Here is a 21243-nt window from a genome sequence, read left to right as displayed (position 1 = left end):
AGACAAACACACACACATACCTTACACGCAACACGAATGCAAAAAGGGAAGCCAACTCGCATTTGTGGCAATGAAACAAGTTTAAGCTTTCCCGGCTTTTCCTTGCATAATCCTCCCATTAAAGCATAACCGCAGCAGTTTCAGGCAGCAAATCAAACAGATCTTTATCTCCATCCACCTGCCTTGTCTGCATGTATTAACCTTCATAGGATGCTAGAAATTAGCATACCGTGATTAGAAAAGATGGGGAAGATAAAGTTTGATTGGAACTCGCAGTTCATAATCACTTTGAGGGGCTAAAAATAAGAACTCGATGTGACTCCTTTGAAAGTGACACGGGGGCACAGCAGCACACTCTTGTGGTCACTTACGATCGACATGAAGGTGGAAAACTTCACCGTGTAACTCGTTGCACTGTGCGAGGCTCGTTACACTGTGCTTTCTCAGATGTACCGCATCACTACCTGTGGGTCTATAATTAATTCCTAGTGGAAGCAGAGGCAGCTATCTGGAGTTAGGATGCTGCTGCCACAGCTCTCTCTGTGAAGGGAGCATCCAGGCAGGCAAGCAGCTCAGGATACAGCCAGCAGACAAACTCTCAGGGCTAATGACCTGCACAGTACTTTGTGCTGCAAGATCTTGAGGTGACAGGTGAGACATCAGGCTGATCCGGCGCTTTAAATGAATGTGAAAGAGAGAGTGTGTGTGTGTGTGTGTGGAGGTAAACTTAAAACAGAATCACCTGCTTTATGATGGGCACAGCTATAAAGCCAAAGAGACGTGTGAGTCAGGGGAATGTTGCCTTTCATGGGCCTGACTGGATAGTCCTCTATATCTGTAAAAGTGGGTGCACTGAGGTGAAAGTGGGTGTCAGGGAAAAAGTAAATTCAGTCTTTTGGAAGAGTGTGTGTGCGCACATGCTCGTGTCTTTGATGTGCCTGCATTTCTCTGCTGTGAATCAGCCGACCTCAGTGTGCCGCTGCTATTTTCTGTGTGCATCTGCGCAGGGCTTTTGGCCAGGCCTATGATCCTGTTGATTGCGCTTGTAGTCAGGTGAAAGGGAGACACGGTGTCCTGAGACTGAGGTTTGAAGGGAATGCTGAATGGAAATAGGGTCTTCTACACTGTGTCCACATTCTATCATGCTGCCTCCACGGCTGAAATGAATTGGCTATTCCTGTAGACCTGGGCACAGCTGTGTACGGCACAGAATCCACACTGAACTGATCATGAGGGAGACCAGGAAAGGAATCAGAGAGATGAGACGGAGAGATGATAAGAGAAATGAAGATGGACGGACAGATGGCCAGCCATCGGTTTCACATTCTGACAAATATGAAAAAGAAGACCAGAAAGGACAAAACAGGCGTGCAAGACCACGATTACCGTAATTATAATAAGGCAGTCATTTTAGGTCACTAGAATTCTTTTTTTTTATTGGTTATGAAATAGTCTGTCAGCTCCTGTATGTGTCTCTGCAATGGGTTAGTCGATGTGCAAGCATCAATCATCCTCTGCACTGTCAGACTGGGACTGAGGGAATGTTTCTACAGTACGAGTCTGGTGAGCGTGTGCATGTGTGAGAAAGGAAGTGCAAAAGAAGGTTTGATGAGAAACTATGTTGGGGTTATGTTGAGGAAACTCCCAGTGCCGCTCCAAGTCTGTTTAAATCATCTCACTGACTGAGAGTTCTCTCAATAATGTATACATAAGCCGAGGGCAGATTTTTTGTAGGATTTAGAGCCAACAGTTAGTCAGAAATCTCAAAGCGCCCCACACACTCGGTCGATAAAGTAAATTATGAACGCTGCACTGTTAATCACTACAGCTACTGCTTGGCACAGAAGTTAAAGATGGCAAAAAAAAATCTTTCTGAGTTGTTCTTTTATTATGTTAATCCCAGTCAGGTGCTGTGTATTGAATCTCATCAGCGTGTCTGAAGGTAATTTTCCAACATGAAACATGTGAGCTGCTCTGTCTATAAATCCAGTATGTAGTCCCAGTGCCTCTCTTCCCTCTGGGCCATGAGCAGGACAGGTGCCCGCTTCACAGCATGCAGAAAGGCAAGTTGGCAGCCTCACTGTTACCACCTCCTTCCCCCTGCCTCCACTGCCAACAACCCTGGCACATCTGTGCCTGTCCAGCATGGCTGTTGCCAGCTACCCTGCTCCCATTGTTCTCTCCTGAATGCACCCAACGCCCATGGGAAAGAAGGCTGAACACAGTGTGGCACAACCTACACAGCCTGTTAGATAATCTCAAGACATGAAAAGATTCTCTTAGCCTAGATTCTAGAAACAGCTTTTTGTCATGCAGCATCGGCAAGGAAAACACCCCATGGTGTTTCGTCAGAAGATTTTCCCCACATCAGCTTTTTCAGGAGTTAGACATTCACTAAAGTGAACAAAGCTCTGGATGAGCATAATAACCTTATATGCATATATTGGTGAAATTATATTTTATGATTTATAAAACGGCACATTGCTCCTCATGTGTCACGTGAAACTTCCTTAAGCATTTTGTTTTCGCTCGATTGAACTGATTGATTATGCATGAGTTAGCTGTTCTTTTCTCTATCTTTAGTGCACTGGTTCATAATTTTTGTATTAGAAGGGAAACATCGGCATAGGAACAGGCAGTGACCATATGAAAATGCTCTGTAGCCCATCGGCTATTTGCACTTTGCTTGTATTTTATATGTTGCCTCCACTTGCTCAATCCCAAACACAGACAGACACATAAAGTTAGGGAATTAAATGTGTCACATGGAGAAATAGGGCTGGGGAGAATTTACTTGTGTGTGTGTGTGTGTTTGTGTGTTTGTCTGTGTGTGTGTGTGTGTACATGTAATTCTGAAGTAGAGGCGGGAAAGTGGCCAATAGCAGATTTATCAGGGCGACGCAGGCTTGCGAATTATTCCAAATAGGAGAATCAGTCGCTTTTCGCCTTTGATCTCTCTTCTCCCTGCTCTCTAATTTTAACCCTCCTTCTTTCCTTCGCTACACTCCGTCTATGCTGCAGCACTTTTCATTTTTAACTGTTTACTCCCTGCCTCCACTTGCACAGAGCATGTCTTGTCCTTTATTAGTCGCTTTTTCTTCCTGTTATCTCTTCTATTCTTGGGGAGACCCTTATTAACATGCGGTCTGCGGCTCTCAGTGCTGATTCTAGCCGAAACCTAAATCAAAATTCTAATCAAGGTACATAATGGTCCTGACAAAGACCGAACATAAAAGCCCAAGCAGAGACACTCACAATCACAAACAAGCCACTGGCTGCAACACCGAGCCTCCTGACGACGTCCTGCGGGCAGTTTAAGAGCTCTGATTATGGCCCCTGTGAGCCTGGTAGGATTCCTGGCATGTCAGGAGGTTTAACAACATCCAAATCACTGTCCAAGCCCTCTCAGCTCTTCCAGACTGGCCTGTCTGTCAATTTGTCTCACACAGACGTTCACACAGATCAGGATCCCACTGCCAGTAGGCAGAGCAGAGGAAGAGAATATCTGAATACACAGAGTAAAGACACTGTTTTATCTTCACTTAATTCTGCATGCAGTAGTTAAATTTAGCTTTACTCTGGGCTGCAGCTTACCGTTATTTCATTGTCGACTGTCAAGGATTTCTGTTCTTTAATGGTTTGGATTTATCAGTTAATCAGTAAAGTTAGTCCTTAAAATTGCCACAAATTCCTGTAAAATACTAATTACACTTTCCTGAAGCCAACAGCTGTGATTTGAAATTTCTTGTTTTGTTTGTCCTACAGTCTACAAACCAAAAAAAATTATCAATTTTGCCAGAGAGAGAAAAGCAGCAAATCCTCACATTCAAGTACCTGGAACAAGTGCATCAAAAATCTGTGGCTCCACTCAGCACTTCTGTTAAAGCTGCACATGTAGTATGACTACAGCAGCACTGTTACGTAAACACTAGTTGTGGTTTATTGTGTCATGCACTTGTCTTGTTTCACTGTTGCATGTCAATGGATCATTTTAATCTTTTGTCATTTTTAATGCAGGATTTTGTCATTACACAGAATCAAGCTAAGTGAGATTACAAACCAACATACGCTGCATCACACGCTGCACAAACAATTCACACAATGCCGTGGAGGTCGAACAGCCGCACTCCTGCACCATGCAACGATTTGTCTGATTTACACTGTAAGAAGATCCCCAAAGAGAGATTAAATTAATGGGGTAATTATACGCTGCAGCCACATGCTGATTTATGCACACTGACAAACACACACACACACACACACACACACACACACACACACACACACACACACACACACACACACACACACACACGTCCCTGATGGAACAGACGCTTTCTTTGCTCAAAGGACGACTGCTCCTCACTCCTGTCTGCTCCTCAGCTCCATTCACTTCCTCACATTTCAGCTCCTCCTGCTGCTGCAGAGACACGTTCGGTTCTCTGGTCAGCCAATCTCTGTCTGCCTGCCAGACACTCCCTGACCCGCTGCCAGTAACAGTCTCCATGTTCAAGTGCAGACTCATTGGGGAGCTGCTAATATTACTACTGTGCAATTTCAGCTAACAGAGTGTCACTGCTTTCAAACGAAGCACACACACATGCCTGCACAAAGACTGCATCCAAGTAGCAAGGCATTGTATACACTTATGATAAATGTAGTCAAGAGGTGGCGTATTAGTCATGTTTGTAGCGGCACAGTCCCAGGGGATGAGCTGCTTTCATCAGTCATGGAGGTAGAGGTGGAAGAGAGAAGAGCTACAGGACCTCCCACTCTCTCTCATCACAATAAGCTACTCTTAGAAGGAGCTTAACAGACTGGAAACTGCATGTGTGTACCTCTGACAAATTGTGCATGTTTTAAAAATCACAACACTAATTTTTTATTATTTTTTTTTTAAAAATTTTATTTCAATGCACGCACAACTGCTCTTGTGTGACAACGTAGGGTTTAAGATTGCCGAGTCACCCTGTGTTGCTACGATAAGTACAGTGCACCAGCTGGAAAACCAACAGGCATAATGCCTCTAACTTGTTTCTCATGGTGGAAGAATAAGTGTGTGTGTGAACATGAGTTTGTGTATTCCTACATGTGTTTGCATGTGGATGTTTGTGGCTTGTTCAGTGGGGGAAACTTACACGACAAACTAAACGTAATGATGAAGTCCTCCCACCTTGAGGCTTACAGATGCACAGCAGAAGGCAGCTGAGGCAGCACTTCCACTCCAGTCTGTCAAAGTCAACCTCTCTCTCTCTCTCTCTCTCTCTCTCTCTGTCCCTTTTGCTTGCTGTTTTCTTTAATCCAAACTTTTTCGAGACACCATCTGCTAACATCAAATTCTTCCATGCGGCAGGCACAACATTCCTCTCTGATCATATTCAGTTGACGTAAAGCTTGATGAAAATGCAGAGGTGTCAAATAATGCCCAAATTACCATGTGAAAGTGTGGAGGCAGGTGGAATTGCATTGCAGTAGGCAGCAGAGCGAGGGACAGCAAGTAACGGAGCGAGGGAGCAGCTTAGAGCAATCCCAAAAAGGAGAGCGGCAGAGCTTTAAGTCTCGGAGGAATTTGAAAGCCATAGAAATCCAGTTGCGGATATTAAGAGGCTTAATCTAAGAGCTTGCTGAGGCTGAGTTTTGCTGTGTGGGCCCCATCACTATCATCCTTGACAGAGGTTAGAGAGGAGGCGAGGGAGGATAAGGAGAAGGGAAGGAAGAGGAGGCAGATGGGAGCAATGACGAGAATAGGGAGCCGTGTATCATTAAGACAGCCTCACATGCTTTTAAAGGAGAATTAAACGTTAGCTTAGTGCACGTTTGTGTGTTTGTGAGTGCGTGTGTGCAGGGTACCCTTGCAGTAATGTGTTTTTCAACTCAACAAAAGTCGCCATCATGTTAGGCACAGTCAAAGCCGGAGAGCATGTGTCAGGCATGAGTAGAGGAATCAGAGTCTATGATTCATTCGTAGCATAATTAGAAACAACTAAGTGATCCGACTGTAGTGCACAAGTCGGGATGACATAAAGCAACACATGCTGAGATGAAACTCATTATCATCAAGGTGCAGATGCCTCCCAGGAGAGGAGAGGAGAGGAGAGGAGAGGAGAGGAGAGGAGAGGAGAGGAGAGGAGAGGAGAGCAGAGCAGACTGGCAGGCAGGTGGATAAGAGGAATCCCCACTGCCTCTGTGGCATTCTTTTCTTCTCCTTGGCATTCCTGCTTCATTTGATGTGAATGTTTTACTATAATGAAATGCTTCAGCGAGGTGAATTCTACAGAGTCCACAAAGCCGCACTGTTTTTTGTTTTTTTTTGTGCGCAGTAATGCCACACTTTGACGCTCAGTCTTGTCAGCTTGTCAGGAAAACCAGACTGTCTGTCCACAGCAATCATTGGAACGTCCTCAACAGCTCAAGCTTTTTCTCACAGCTAGGAGATTGCATGTTGCTCTGGGGTGTCACATAGCTTCGCTCTGTCCGCAGAGAAGTAATTGCTTTTTGCAGCGCAATTACAGCCCATTGTGCTTTTTGGAATTCAGCTGCATGTGTCAGGAAACAACAGCACACGATCTGCCATAAGCTACACATGATGTTTTTTTCTGTCCTGTGAGTAAATAGCGTGCATAGTTATGTATCTCTGCCTCTGTCTTGCTCTCTGTATAGGAGGCATCAACCGGGCTGGGGCAGCAGTGCCGACGTTCCTGCGGACCCCTACGGTGATCCAGCCCCACCTGGACATGAAGCCCTTCCTGCAGTTCCCCATGGAAACCCCACCTCCTCCGCACAGCATGAGCCTCTTCCACAACTTCAACACGGTGAGAGTCGACACAGACACGGAAACAAACACACACACTGCAGTCTTTTAAGTCATCCACTGCAGTAAGGAAAGCACATGAGAGACCTCTTTCACCACAAAATGTAGGAACCTTGCACTCTACTACATGCAGGAGGTTATACTGTTATTACCTCCATTATGACTTCACATGCAGTGCTATATTTAACCGTGTGCAACATTTAGTTTTAAATACATTAGCTGGCTTTTAAGTGTGCCTTTAAATTGTTGAGTTGTGCTGCTACAGCTGCATTAAAAATGCATGCTGAGCCAGTCAGGCCTTTATACTGGGAAGGCAGGGCATTCCCAAGACTGCATTATTTCATGTGTGCACACTGTGGACTTCCTTAAATCAAAGCTTTAAGAATTAAAGAGCAGTTTTAAGGCCATCCTTATAACTGTGTACTTCAAACACCACAGTTTGCTTGATGTGGTATTTATTTTAACAGAGAGGGATTTTCCTGTTCCTTCTTCCTCAGGCTCTAACTAACATCTGATCATTTAGATTAGACCGTAGAGACTTTTACTATTTCATCAGCTCAGCGTAATGTGGGGCTTTCCCCTCCAGACTCTGTTGACCGTTGTTGGCACATTTCTCATCAGCAATACATGTAAACTTTGTATGTATTCTTTGGGGCAATGCTATTCCTGGGCCACGTCTGCGGCAGAGTTTTATCCTCTGCGTGTCTCAGACTAGTATATTTGGCTGTAGTTTCCAAAGGGGCAAAATAGCAACACTCCTTCCGCTAATTGGAAATATCTGGCATGTGCTTTGACCATGCATAGCACTACAGTAACATGAGTCCAGACACTGTTAAACACATTCAGACAATAAAAGTCATTTTAATAGCCCTCGGTGGGCCATGACATAAGTGGGAGCATTTCCACCACCAAACTGCACTACACCCAGCAGACAGGGATTAATGGAGATACTGAAATTAGGCAGGCACTCGGTTTCCACTCTTTCCTCTGTCAGCACAGCCCTAAAATCATTCTTGCTTGCTCTTTCTTTATTCTGTCTTGCTGCTTCTGCGACACTCCTCTGGATCTCTGTCTCGCTCGTTCTGTAACATCCCTCCGCTCCCCATCCTCCTCTTCAGAACGTTAACAACGTCTGAAGGTCCACAGGGACGCCGTGAATGTTAATAGCTGTTGCTGCCGATGACTGCGATGCAGCCCCCAGTGACTGGTGTTTTACAGCTCTGTGGCCAGGAGATGGGGCCATAGGAGTGGCTTGGAGGACATTCTGACCTTACAGCTTTATTCCACACTACCACAAACGTAGACGGGACTCAATGATTTTACTGCAATGCATTAAAAACAATAGAGAAATGATCGACTGGGACACCCTCCCTAATAGTACAGTTGGTATTTGATTTAAAGGTCTAGGAAAAGATCGTTTGGTGCCTGAAGTGCACAATCTCAGTTGTTCTGGATCTGTGGCGTGTATAGTATGCTGTAAAAATGGAGAATAAAAGGAAACTACTTTGGATGCTGCAAATGAAGGCTCCGTCTTGATGTCTTTGCTATGCAGGAAGTCATAGCCATCAGCTTTTTCCCAGAGATACGTTATGTTTAATTTAGTGTTGTGTAGTTGAGTGTGTTTATAGAGGAAGACCTAGAGTAAGAGAGAAAGCCTCTGTGGCTCTGTTTACATCGCAGACTGTTTTTATGGCTTGTTAGACTTGAACAGAGGGTGAGCTAGGATTATTTTACATACCATTTCCAGTGTCTTAGATGCTTCCTACTGTCTTTTCTGCACCAACACACTGTGGCAAATTTAATACACATAATATTTCCATAAAGATGCAGCATTATAGCAGCAATAACACTGAGAAATGAGCCTGCACTGTGCTGGCAGCTAGTTATTCTATCATTCTGTCTTAATAAGTGACCTGTGCTGAGTTTGTCTAGTCTTAATGAGACTCTACTTCACATGGAGGGTTATTAGCCCCGTAGCAGAGGAATGGCTTCTCCTAAAGCCATATGCAGCTTTAATAGTCCTCCAATGTGATTTGTCCTCTACCTGCCTGTCTCGCTCAATGTGCCCGTAGACAGTGACGAGGCTGAATTATTTATCTGCAGCAGTTGGTTCGGATATAGGCGCATTGACGTAGGCCTGCTACTACAAAGCTGCAAAATCAGGAATTTCCATGGAGTCTAATCATGCAAAGCACACTTGTTGAATCTCATATGACATCCAGCCTCCATTTATCTCCTTTCCCGATCTCTTTCTGAAAGACTTGATTTTCAACTTGAACTTGATTTTGCGGCACTCACTTTTCCCCAGACCAACTGACTTGATCATCTCTGCAGGTTTCAGCAGCACAAGCAATCAACCATTTACAATGTATTTGGTCCAATTCCTTAGTCATAACAGCTCTTTTGTGCAGGTAAGCCTGGCTGAATATGTATGTCTTTCAACCACTGTTGCAAGTAAAGCATCGAATTTTATTCATTCGTGACTGAAGGGGGGTTGGTGGGCAATGCAAAGGCTCCAGTGGCTGATAATGACATTTGATAAGAAGAGTGAGAGTCAAACAGGAGGACAGTAGGATACACAATCCTGGCTGCAACTGGGGAAGATTGAGTATGCATGAAGAAAGGGGAGAGAGAGGGGGAGAAAGAGAGAAGGGGAGGAGAAAACTGGAAAGCAAAGAGAGGGAAATGCACTACAGGGCAGCATGAGACAGAGAGAAAGTAGTTGAGAATAGAGGAGGAGGAGGTTGGACAAAAAGGGAAGGCACTTGATGGTCATGTGCTGAAAAAAAAGAGTAAGGGAGAGCTTTCTGTTGCAGCATCTCAAAGAGAAGCAGGGTGTGCTCAAAGGAGGAAAAGCAAAGAAACCTCAGCTTGCAATGCATCACTAGGCACAAGTCGTGTTTTTCTTTTCCTTTCTTCTTGTAAGCTAGTCTGTATTCAGCATATACAAGCCACCAGTTAGCTGAATGAGTGAGGAAGGTGCACCACTCACTCTCAGTCTGGCATATGCTGGGACCCAAACACACACCTCGGCCGGCAGCACACACACAGGAGGACAAATGCAGCTTCAAGCTTCTACAGACACGGAGGAGAAGAAGGTGAGTAGCATTCAATTCTTGGAGCTCTTTGCAGTTTTTTTCTCTTTATTTTCCACCCAGCTGTGCCTTCATCTGGGCACAACTCAAGAGCGCTGCAGAACTTGTGCTTCAAAGGCTGCTTTTTATCGGGCACAGCGTCAAGCTCACTGTGACTGCAAGAGTGGTTCTACTGAGAATCACAGAGTGGTGCATTCTTCACGGGTGGAAATCAACCATTCCAAACATTTTGTTTCGGAAAACTGATCAAACATGAAAGCGAAGGATGGAAAACAATAAAGAGTGGGTGAAAATGGGAGTTTAAGGTTGAAAGTTAGCCCCATAAAAGAGGATGCTGGTGAGTTCAGGTGAATGTGTTTGTGTAGTGTCAGCTGATACTTGGGCGCTCTTAAAGCTGTTGACATGTTCACTGAGTGATTCAAAAGTCAGCGGTCTGTGTGGTTTGCTTAAATCTGCCAGTGCTCTCACCATATTCAAACTTCAAGTGACAGAAAATTTCCATTATTTCTCAAGATGACTATATATATATTTCATTAGCTTATTGGATTTTAGAGATATTACTGGACAAAGTCAATTTGGAGTACAGTTGCTGGTGTTCTTAAAAAATGTGTGAGTGAGTTTTGGAAAATCCCCCTGCAGTTACATCATCGTGCATTGCTCCGATTTCATGAGAGCATGTTTTGGAGAGTATTTGAGTGAGGGGCCATGTGAGCTGCCTTCCAAAAAGCCCTGTTGGCAGATGGACTGTGTTTTTAACAGCTGAATCAACTGGAAGGATCATAGCTGACCCACACCCAGAGCACTGGACCTACTGGCTGATGAGAAGCCCATGATTCGTGTGTACAGTTACTCCAGCAGGCCTGTTCAGCCTCTCGTTAAACTTTCTTCAGAGACTGGATAGCGGGTCACATTACGGACACCCAGAGCATGGAGTTGCAGCCACATATGACAGATATTAGGAGGATCTGGGATGAGGATGGTTTATTTTAGTCCTTGTGTTGATTTTTTTTTTTTTTTTTGTTGGCTTGGATTGGCTAATACATGTTCTTGTTAAGCAGTTCTTGCTGTGTAGCTGCATAAGACACTTCTCAGTCGTCACTGCTTGGTATCTCCTCCACCCCAAACCCCCCAAGCCCCCCCTCATCCATCTGAATTCACAGCAGCAGCCACAGAGCTTGCTTTAGGCTGTTTCTGGGGAGAGGAATAGAGGGAGTTGTGGAACGTGGAATACGGGAAAGAGAGCCAAATAAGATAAGAATGTACGATGTGAGGATGTCCGGGTTGGGCCTCTTGCTCTCTTTCTGTCTCTAACTGGGCTCTCTCCCATTTCTCCTTCCTTTTCTTTTCATCCCAGTTCATCCACTACTCCAGATGGTGTGTTTCTCTACTGTTCTGCCACCCAGCTAAATGTCCTGGGGCTCCTCCCCATATATTTCTTTCTTTTAAACCATTATTTTGGAGTTGCCAAGTAACAAGCACTGTGCAAAAATTCTAGTTCTTGAGACTATTCATTTCAGCGACTTTATTTTTCTCTGTCACTCCTCAGGCCATAGAGCCATTTGTATATTAGATGAGACTATGTCTCTGAGTGTAAGACAGCTTTAGGGAGAGCTTGGTGATTAGCCAAATTAAACGCATGAACCAAACTGAGTCACTGGGAGTGTGTCAGTCTTCAAACCAACAGGCTTGCATTAAACTTGGAGGACTAACTGGAACATTCCCTCAGTGCCTTGTGAATTCAAAACAAAAAACATCTTTGCAATTTTGTTTTTCAGGCTACGAGTTTTTGGTTTCTCTTTGTTCTTTTTTGCGAAACCATACTTTACCACATCATTTTCATAACCATAGCCTGCTTTATCCACTGAAATGTGCCAGACAGTTGCCTGTGGTGAAAATGTGTGCCAGCCACTGAATCCAGACTAATGCTAAGGTCAACTAACAGTGATTACTAGATCAATTCAGCTTCAAACACAGATAAACAATTGGAATGGAACCCCTTTAGATCAGCACAGGCAGGGTCTTTTGTGTCTGGGACACAGTTTATATTGGGAGGATTAAGCGCCGACATGTCGGAGGGCCGCTAAGCGAGTTAGTTAAATTTGTACAAGGTGCTTAACACCACACGGATGATGGACGTCCCAGCTGAAACAATTAGCACGGGGACTTGATGATGCTACAGTCTGGTCCGGATCAGAACGATCACATGCCTGAGCTCAGGGGTGCAACAGGTGTTTCAGTTGTAGCAACATGCTGTCAACATCACTGTTTGCCGAACATAAACACAGACATGGGGTAAACACTGGACAGACTCTGTAAACACTCTTGGCTGTGCACTTTATCTATCCTGCATGAGGCCTTTTAGATGTTCAAAATCAGTGTCTTGTGTAGAAAAACTGTGCACGCTTGACTCCACGCTGACCTCTACACTCAGGGGTGGAGGTCGGAGCACTTTCACCTCTTACATCAGTATGATAGACTGACCTATCCAGTTGTAGCAGCAGGACTTTGACAGCACAGCCCTGCAGAGTATGAATCATAGCTCACACATTTCTACTCTCTCTCCTCTCTCATGTTATTCACTCCGGCAGATGGATCCAGTGCAGAAGGCCGTGATCAACCACACCTTCGGAGTTCCTCTGGTCAAGACCAAGCGGCCCGTCATCTCCTGTAACGTCTGCCAGATCCGCTTCAACTCAGAGGTACAGGAACATAAATGTACAGCAACACAAACACTGCTACGCTCTCCCTCCATCGCTCATGTTCTCTTCATTTCCTGTGTGGCATTAAATATGCAGCATTTTTCTCTTCATACACATTTTCCTCAGGAATGTGTTGGAGGCCTCTCTGTCTTGGTTTGCTCTACTGAAAGCGGATATTGACCCAGAGGACGTGGTGCATTTGTTTGGGCTCTGTTTTGGCGACCCCGGTGGAATTTAGTTTATTTCAAGACAGTGCAGAGTTTAGCAGAAGTAATAATCGCTGCAGTAAGAGCCGGATTGATAAGAATGTGATAAATCTGATGAAAATCTCGAACATGCTGACATTAGCATGCCATGAAGTCAGAATCTCTTTAGAATTAAATGCAGCAAGTTGGTCTTTTCAAGATGTTGTATAGAGCTGTCAATTAATTATAACAGCAGTTTCATCTGTTAGCCCAGATGGTGTAGTTTATCTAAGCTCATAATTGGAGTTTAATGGCACATTATACCCTTGGGCAACTTGCATACATGACTGATGACAATTTAATGAAAGCAAAAATCATATGGAAGTATTTTATGATTAGCGATGCCAAACTATTCCCAGTCTTTTCTTTGTTGTGTAGACAAATAGGATAGACACATGACAGCATCAGCGCCAAATGTCATGTGTGGAGTGTATAATTTGGCTGTGATTCTCTGTATTCAGTGGTACAGACTTGAGGGCCAGGGCGTGCATCCATCCACAATACACAACATTAAGGAGTGGACCGGTGCTATATATACTCCTCACATCTACAATCATGGTTTCCGTGTGGTCAGGGAGCTGTAGGGCTGTAATCTTCAGCCTCCTTTTTGCAGGGTTCTCTGCTGTATATCTTTGCAGGCAACAGGAAACCGTTAGACAGAAATGTTTAGATAATGAAATACTTTGAGACCTACGGCTAGTGATCAAATACCGGCTTCTTTAGTAAAGACGTGTCCTGCTGGATCAAGTAAGGACAGTAAATCACTGAAGAGTTTGAAGACTTTACATATTAGATTTCATGTTTAAAATTGTGCTTTTATGATGACATCTTAAAGGAAATTGTATCAAGCCACAAAAGAAGCACCTAAAGTGTACAGAACAGAATGTAATATTTTTTTCCACATCACGCCAAAATATTAAAACTGAAACAAGTACTATTTTGTGCATACATGGAGGAATATATCTGGAGAGCATATGCAAAGTGAAAAAAGAAATACTATTTACTGCACTTGGCTAAGCTTTACATGTCAGAGAATACTTTCCTTTATTTATCATTCACTGACATGAACCTGAGAGTGATATCTGGCTGTGGTCTGCTCCCTTCTCAGAGAGGTGACTCTTCCTCACGGTGCCATTAACAGTGTGAATCATCTGGAAAGTGATTCAAGCTGTGACCTGATGGCTTGATTTAATCAAGTGAAGGTTTTGTTCTTAACAGTTAAACCTCTTATTTCAAGACCTGGCCACAGGGGCAGCATAAAAACATACAGTAGACACAAGTAAACTGGTTAGTGTAAGATGCATAGATGTAAAAGGCATGGTTTTCCAAGACAATATAAATAAAGTAAAAACAAGAAGAAAAGCACTCAGAGAGCACAGTATTCCACCAAGGCTGCTCAGTCCTTTCATTTCCGATGGCTGAAATCTTGAAAAAATTGTGGCAGAAATCTTGGCACTATAGAATGAGGCCATTTAATATAAATGTACCCACAAACAAAAAGACCTTGTGCTGAGTACAGTTGTGTGTTATGCATTCATATGTTATGTACGCATACTGAATCACGTGACCTAAATACGTAGCGGGCGGTGGAAACTGATGGGACTTGGAAACACCCCCATAATTTAATCAGTTGTTCCTTGTATCATTTCAAACAGATAAGTCTCGGTAACTCCACAATGGTCGAGTTGTAGTAGAATCGCAATCATGTGATCGTCAGCAGGCAGCTGACGTAGTGTTCACTTGTTGTCATGGTTACAGTGATGCCGTGCCGTTATCTCGCAATGATACAGAAATCTTTAACAAATCCGTGGATCCAGACTATAAGCCACATCACTGCCAAAATCAAATCAGTTGGTCCTTGTGTCATTTCTGACCTTCTCTGAAAATCTCATCCAAATCTATTAGTCCAATTTTGATTAATGTTGCTAACAGACAGACAAACAGAAGCACAGACAGACAGACAAATGTACGCCAATCGTCAAATAACTCTGCCGTTCCTTGGCAGAGTAATAAATGTAGAAGGTATTATATGAAAATATTTATGAGCATTTGGTCACCACATAGATGCTCATTTTGCATTGAAGTCTGTGAATCATTTGGACTGTGATACGCAAGACGGCCCCAACTCTCTGCTGTCATTGTCACTTCTACTTCCAGCAAACACAGGAAAGAAAACACGCTGCAGTATATCAGAATGTCAGACTTGCAGCTGTTTGTTGTTTGCGCTCATCTGCTAAGCTTGGCCAGAGAAAAAGTGTCCCCCTTATTGCCATAGAATGACTACTCATCCACACTGTTGTGCATAATGTTGAGTAAGGATGAATATTTCATGGATCAAAAAATAATACAGTGAGAAACACTTCCAAGAATTCTGCACTGCATTTACAGCCTCAATTTGCAGTTCAGGCTCTGCCCTTGATGTTGACATTCTCAGTCTTTATCTGCCATCTGTGAGCTGATTGGGTTCCCTGTAGGTCAGAGAAAGCAATGGGGTCTTACTATGTAATGTCATCATTGCGTTTGTCTTGAAAAGCTCCAGCTTTGCCTTCCTGCTCCCACCCAGTGCTCCCCTCATTTCACACATCATTTTGCCATCATTCATTCGTCCCATTTGATCTTTCGCTACTGCGCCTCTCTCTGTTTCTCTGACTCTCTCTCTTTGCAGCCCTCTCCCCTTATTTCTATCTGTCTTCCTCTCTCATGCTGCATTATTTACAGTGTGGAAATGCCTAAAATTGCCTGCCACTACTTATTATAAGATGCATTCGTCAAGGACATGGATTAGTGTCTGGCTCTGACAGCCCCAGTGCATCTTGGGAAAGTGGTAGAGAGGAGACTCAGAGGGGAAGGACAGGAGGAAAGGGTGGGTGAGGGAGGGTAGGTTTCCACCCCCCTGTCCCTGCATTGAATGGCGGTGTGAGGTGCTATATGGTGGTTTATGCAGAATAACCTTGGTGGCATGCTGCATTAGTGACATCACAGGCTCTGTGGCGCTGCATTGAACAGCGTCATAGCTGCTGCAGCAGATGATATGCATCTCTTATTTTCAACCTCTTCCTCGCTCCCTTACTGCTTTTCTCCCCTCTTTTTTCCCAACCCCCTTCACTCTGCTTCCTGCTTGTCCTTTTTTCTCCCCCTTTGTATCATGTGAAGCTCCAGCTGTACAGTAGCGATCTTTAACATCGCAGCTTCCCCCTCAGATTCATGTTGCGCTTGTTTAGTCGGAACCCTCTGCATAATGAAACAGAGGCATCACAGATTATGTGATGCAGCTTTTCCTCTCTCTCTGAAATTTTTGTCTCTTTCACACCATTCCCATTCTCATTACAGCTCTTTAAACCACCTTCCTTGTCTTGGAGTTCCACCATGTCTGCTACATCTTCCTTTCGTTCTCTCCTTCTCCATCCAGGACCTCACACTGACACTCAGCTGCTTGCACTTGATCCCCTCTGCTTGGTGCACCAAAATATACCTTTCTATCTTTGCACATTACCTCCTTCACCTGACAGATCATTTCACTTTCTCTCCTCCCCCTCCCCCCTTGGCTCTCTCCACCTTGATCTGCAGGCTTTGCTAGAGCAGCTCCTTAAAATCCCTTTGACGGGGTACAGTTGCAGCCCGACGTGTCACTATGATTTACGTGAAACATGTGATCTCCCACTGCAGACAGTTTCCCAATGTTTACCATGCCAGCTCACGTCCCAGATGCTATCAGACACACACACAAGTAACACAAACATACATCACCGGGCTCAGTAACGTTACTCATCACCCCCTGCCTGCTATGCCCGGCTGGTTTATATCCACACTTGGGCCTGTGGTCAGTGTGATGTCCTAAGTGTCAGTCAAAGTCTCTAAGCCTTTCAGCACCTATGGCAGCTGTCAGCCACTCATCGAGACAGAATCTCTCTCTGGCAACTAACTGTAATCCAGCCACTTAATAAATATCTTTGTCATTGGCCCCAATTATTTGGCCAACACATCACGTGTCACGGCCTAACAGCTCATTTAACGCACTCATAGAGTCGAGAACAGTACTGACATAACATAACACTGACTTTTTACATTGAGGGACACATAAACTGTAATAAAGGGGAGATAGCGAGGATGAACAATTGTTAAATAGGGTTACACAAATTCCCCAAGCCATTTGTTTGTGTGGGCATCAGTGAAATGATGTGTACTTCCTCTGTATAGTTACCGTCTAAACTGTGAAGACAGACTTTTGGCGACAGCTCAGCATAGCAATGCTGCATCTCATCCGCCATATTGTCCCGGCTCGCATACCTCTGCAGACACACAGAGACTGGAGACAGACTTCCCTGATGTCCTGGTAGCCTCTCCTGACAAATGACTCACCTGTGTTGTTTACTCTGAACAAACACATTAGCTAGTAGCAAGCCTTTCATCAGGAGATTAGCCACACTGGCTTCTGCAATAGATCTCTGCACCATTTCTCTCTCGCTCCCTCTCCCCTGGAATGCAGACTGATCTTCAGTCCCCCAAAACCTCCAGACTCAAAATGTGGATCACCATTTTATCTATACAATGAGATACACCGTGCAGGGACTTTGCTGCCTGGTAGCATGTATATTTAGATTTTGACCACTCCACATATGGGACTTAAAGCAGAGATTGTGCAAAAGCCTGACCCCGTCCAGCCAGCAGCTGAAAGCAATTTATGTCCTAAGAACCCACCTATGCCAGTCTCTCATTGATAATGTGTATACTGCAATGATGTGTGCTTGTTCTAGGAGGGAGGGTGTTGTCAGCGATGGAATAATGGGCCCACCAGGCAGATGTGGCATCCTACTGACCCCCAGTTCAACTCCCCTTGGCATGACTGTTAAAATGGTTGTAGTAATAAAAGCTGGAGCCAAGTGCTGTCAGGGTGTATGTGCAATGTGAGGTTTAGACTGCAGAACATGTATGTCAAAACTTTAAGCCAAGCACTCCAATGCAGATAAACTTATTATTAATTTGAAAACTCGACAATATGATGACTAAGGGACAAGAGGGTGCACACGTCTTTGTCTCATATGTCCATCACTGCACCTTTTTTTCTTTTTTTTGCTTGTAATCCATCTATCTGTCCGCTGTAAACCTGCCTGCTGCCTGTTCTAGTCCCCAGAGTATATTGAATGCCGTGGTATCATAATGACATGCATGCATGGTCGTGCAGCTGTCACGGGGAGCCTAATCCAACCTGCTGTCTACCTGTTGGCATCGGTGTTTGCTTGCAACATGAACTTGTTTTCTTTTCCATGTCCATCTTCAGAGCCAGGCAGAAGCCCATTACAAAGGGAACCGCCATGCCAGGAGAGTCAAAGGCATCGAGACCTCTAAGAGTCGCCCTCAGGAGGGGGACAAGCCTCATGCTCTGCCCCCCACCTCCTCACCATCTCCGCCTGGAGCCCCTGGCACGGCCCCAGACAGTGAGCCCAGCAAAGCGGGTGAGACAACACAAAATACTACCAGGAGTAAAAACAAAAACAGTGCTCGTGCTAGTCTTGTATAAATAATCATTTCAATCCATGCAGGATGTTCAGAGGCTTAAGGTTTTGCTGGAAAATTAAATGGAAAATATGCCAGAATAACAAAGGCATCTAATCACATTGGCTCTGCAGTATATTGCTGTTCTTGTGAGAATCTCAGCTCTCTGTGTGGTCTGATTTGGCTGCAGCGTAGCAGAAAACACTGTCCCACAAACTGCAAAGATAGTTATGACAGGGCTGTTTATTATTGTATTGGAAAATTAAAACTTCTGTTTTGGTAGACTGACAGTTGACCACAACGAGTTGATACCAGGACTGTAAGGAGACAAATAATCCCCCTTAGCCCTGGACACACTAAATTGCATTATTATATTAAATTAATTTGAGCCTTAACTTCAAAGCAGTGGCTCTGTCTAAATGCAGCTGCAGTTAAGTGCTGGAAAGTGTTTGATGGAAAAAGCCAAAGATCACTCGACTTGAAATCTGACCCCAATTTCCAGTAAGGCTGAGAAGTTGCAAGAATGAGAATTTAGCTGTAAATTAAAAATCCCAGCATAAAATTGACCCAATATTTTACTTTTCATGAAGTATTTCTTCATTGCAACTGGTTGTATTTTCAGAGAAAATACTAGTGCAAGGAGAAGTAGGCATCAGGAGTGTGAATGACAGGTTGATTAAGGAGGAAACATAATTAATGTGCCAGAGAAAATCCTTTGTATTCATCCAGATTAACCACAGCTATGCATTGTTCATCCAAGCAATGTACAACCAGATTGGTGTCCAAGCATTAGACTGTACGGAGATGAGCTGCCACACAACATGGCAGTTTCTTGGCAACTTTCCCACTGTGGTGTGTGTACTGTATATCTGTGTGTGTGTTTGCAAACTCCTGAGTGAGTTACTTTGAAGGTACCACATCATTTACCACAGAATCAAAATAGACCGTGTTGCCTGAGCCCCTGCGTGGCGGTAATGAGTGCTAAGACTGATTGCGAAAAATAAAGATGACACCACTGTGGAGGAGCCTGATAGACCAGAACCTAAGCCAGCATCTGAGAGCACAGAGACAGCCGCTGATCTGACTTTAATGAAAAGTAATGTACTGTCGGCAGATTTAATTTATTAGTTGGTACGGATGCAAGGGACGATCACAGCAGGTCTTTCTTTAGCAGAACGTCTTCAGCTCTGTCTTAATTCATCTCTCCTTCTTTGGCTCATCTTCATACTTGAAGCTATAATTCAGAGGCTGGCTACTGTGTGCGTCTGCCCTTCTCCTTTGTCCTCCCAGAATTTTCCATTCCCTCAGTGTCACCACTCTGTCCTTGGCTCAAACACCAGGCAATGAATAGACCCGCCACGTTTTGGTGACATTTACAAAGGTTTCTGTAGATGACTGTTTACTAGACATTTCCACCTTATTGATGGGAGAGCATGGAGCAAATACCATGAATGAAAAGATGAAACTCAGGCCCAGTAGAGGCCAGACTGCAACATGTCAGAGCAAAGGCTGTTGCATTTTACTGTCTTTTTCTGTCCATAAAGATAACACTCCAGATTTTCTTCTAGCTGATGTCAGGGCCAGTCCTTTTTACTGTCTTCCCTCGTGGGGGATCTGAGATCAGCTCCAGAACCCCATTAGTAAGACTTCCTGTGGCAAAGTCAAGGAGCATGTGGAGCCAAAACAAGGCTGTCGTGATCGAGATCTGAAAGTAGCAACATGTGAAAGAATGCCTTTTTCCATCCAAATGTCTTTCTCGTGACCCTGGAGCCTCGTCTCTTCCTGATTTTGAAGTGTGTGTGTGTGTGTGTGTGTGTGTGTGTGTGTGTGTGTGTGTGTGTGTGTGTGTGTGTGTGTGTGTGTGTGTGTGTGTGTGTGTGTGTGTGTGTGTGTGTGTGTGTGTGTGTGTATATGCATGTCCTCAGTGTGATCCCGTGCTCCATGGCAGGGCGACAGATCTCTGGAAGCAGGCAGCTGTGTGTTGCCTCGACTGGGAAAGCAGTGTCTAGGGGACAGACCCTGTGGTTTGGACTGTGAAGCCTAACGCAACTTAGTTCCTGTGAAAATGACTAAGACAGATTGAGCTATACACACATATAAACACGTACGCAACAGTGTGGTCAGCCACATGGAAGCACACAAATGGAAGAATGAGGAGATGTTTTCTCTTACAACACAGATCAGCATTTGTTGTTGTTTTTGAATCATTTTTCCAGTGAATGGTCTGATTGTTGATCTCGGATTTTACGCAGAATCAAAGTCTTATGAGACATTCAGATATAATACAGTCGTAGCCCAGTTTATCGTTGACCTTCAGTTTTATACAGCATCATTTCTCATTAACATATCAAACGCAGTCAGCAGTGATGACCATCAACTGAACATTCCAAGACCTTGCTGGGAGCTAAAACAGTGAAAGGTTATGGAAGGCTGTTTGGATGTTGTTGCTTCTTCAACCTTACGGGTCTCAGAGCAGGTCATGAGGGTTTTACAGCCCTCAAAGGGTTTGCAGTTAGAGTTGCCCCCAAAGAGGAGGCCGTTGGCTTTGGGGGATTTGGACTGGTGAGCTGAGGGTTTGGCCAGGCCTGCGAGTGATGGAGAGGCAGCTGTTGGGCTGGACAGAAACTCTTCCCTCCCTCCTTCCCTTCGTCTTTATCCCTCTGCTGTCTGCTGACACTCCCACTCTAATGAAGGGCCCTGTTAAAACCACCCTGATATTATAGCACTCTTTAGTCCACACAAACACTGGCAGGCGCGCACACACCCAAGGTCAATTAAATAGATGACTTTCATGTGAGGGCTTGGGTTGCATGGCTATGAGGTGACTCCAGTATCAAGTTACACAGAGCTGAAGCGCTTTTTTTTTTTGCTCTGTCTATGTATTGTTCAGTCTTGCTTGG

General features: G+C 44.4%; 1 protein-coding gene across 4 annotated transcripts in view; it reads left to right on the top strand.

Annotated features, from left to right (window-relative positions):
- Positions 1-21243, top strand: part of znf385a (zinc finger protein 385A) — a 63834-nt gene that overhangs the window by 30278 nt on the left and 12313 nt on the right. For 2 of the 4 annotated variants that reach the window (XM_035942380.2, XM_023297155.3), the window contains 3 exons: positions 6661-6812; positions 12495-12605; positions 18129-18303. In XM_035942380.2, the coding sequence (XP_035798273.2) occupies positions 6661-6812; positions 12495-12605; positions 18129-18303 (438 nt within the window). Of the gene's footprint in view, positions 1-4177; positions 4199-6660; positions 6813-9502; positions 9910-12494; positions 12606-18128; positions 18304-21243 lie in introns of those variants that run through there. The other 2 variants (XM_055012986.1, XM_023297157.3) reach the window with 2 other exon arrangements.

This window comes from Amphiprion ocellaris, chromosome 8, assembly GCF_022539595.1.
Source record: "Amphiprion ocellaris isolate individual 3 ecotype Okinawa chromosome 8, ASM2253959v1, whole genome shotgun sequence".
In the NCBI taxonomy this organism is placed as follows: Eukaryota; Metazoa; Chordata; class Actinopteri; family Pomacentridae; genus Amphiprion; species Amphiprion ocellaris.
This window is presented reverse-complemented; position numbering and strand designations above follow the sequence as displayed.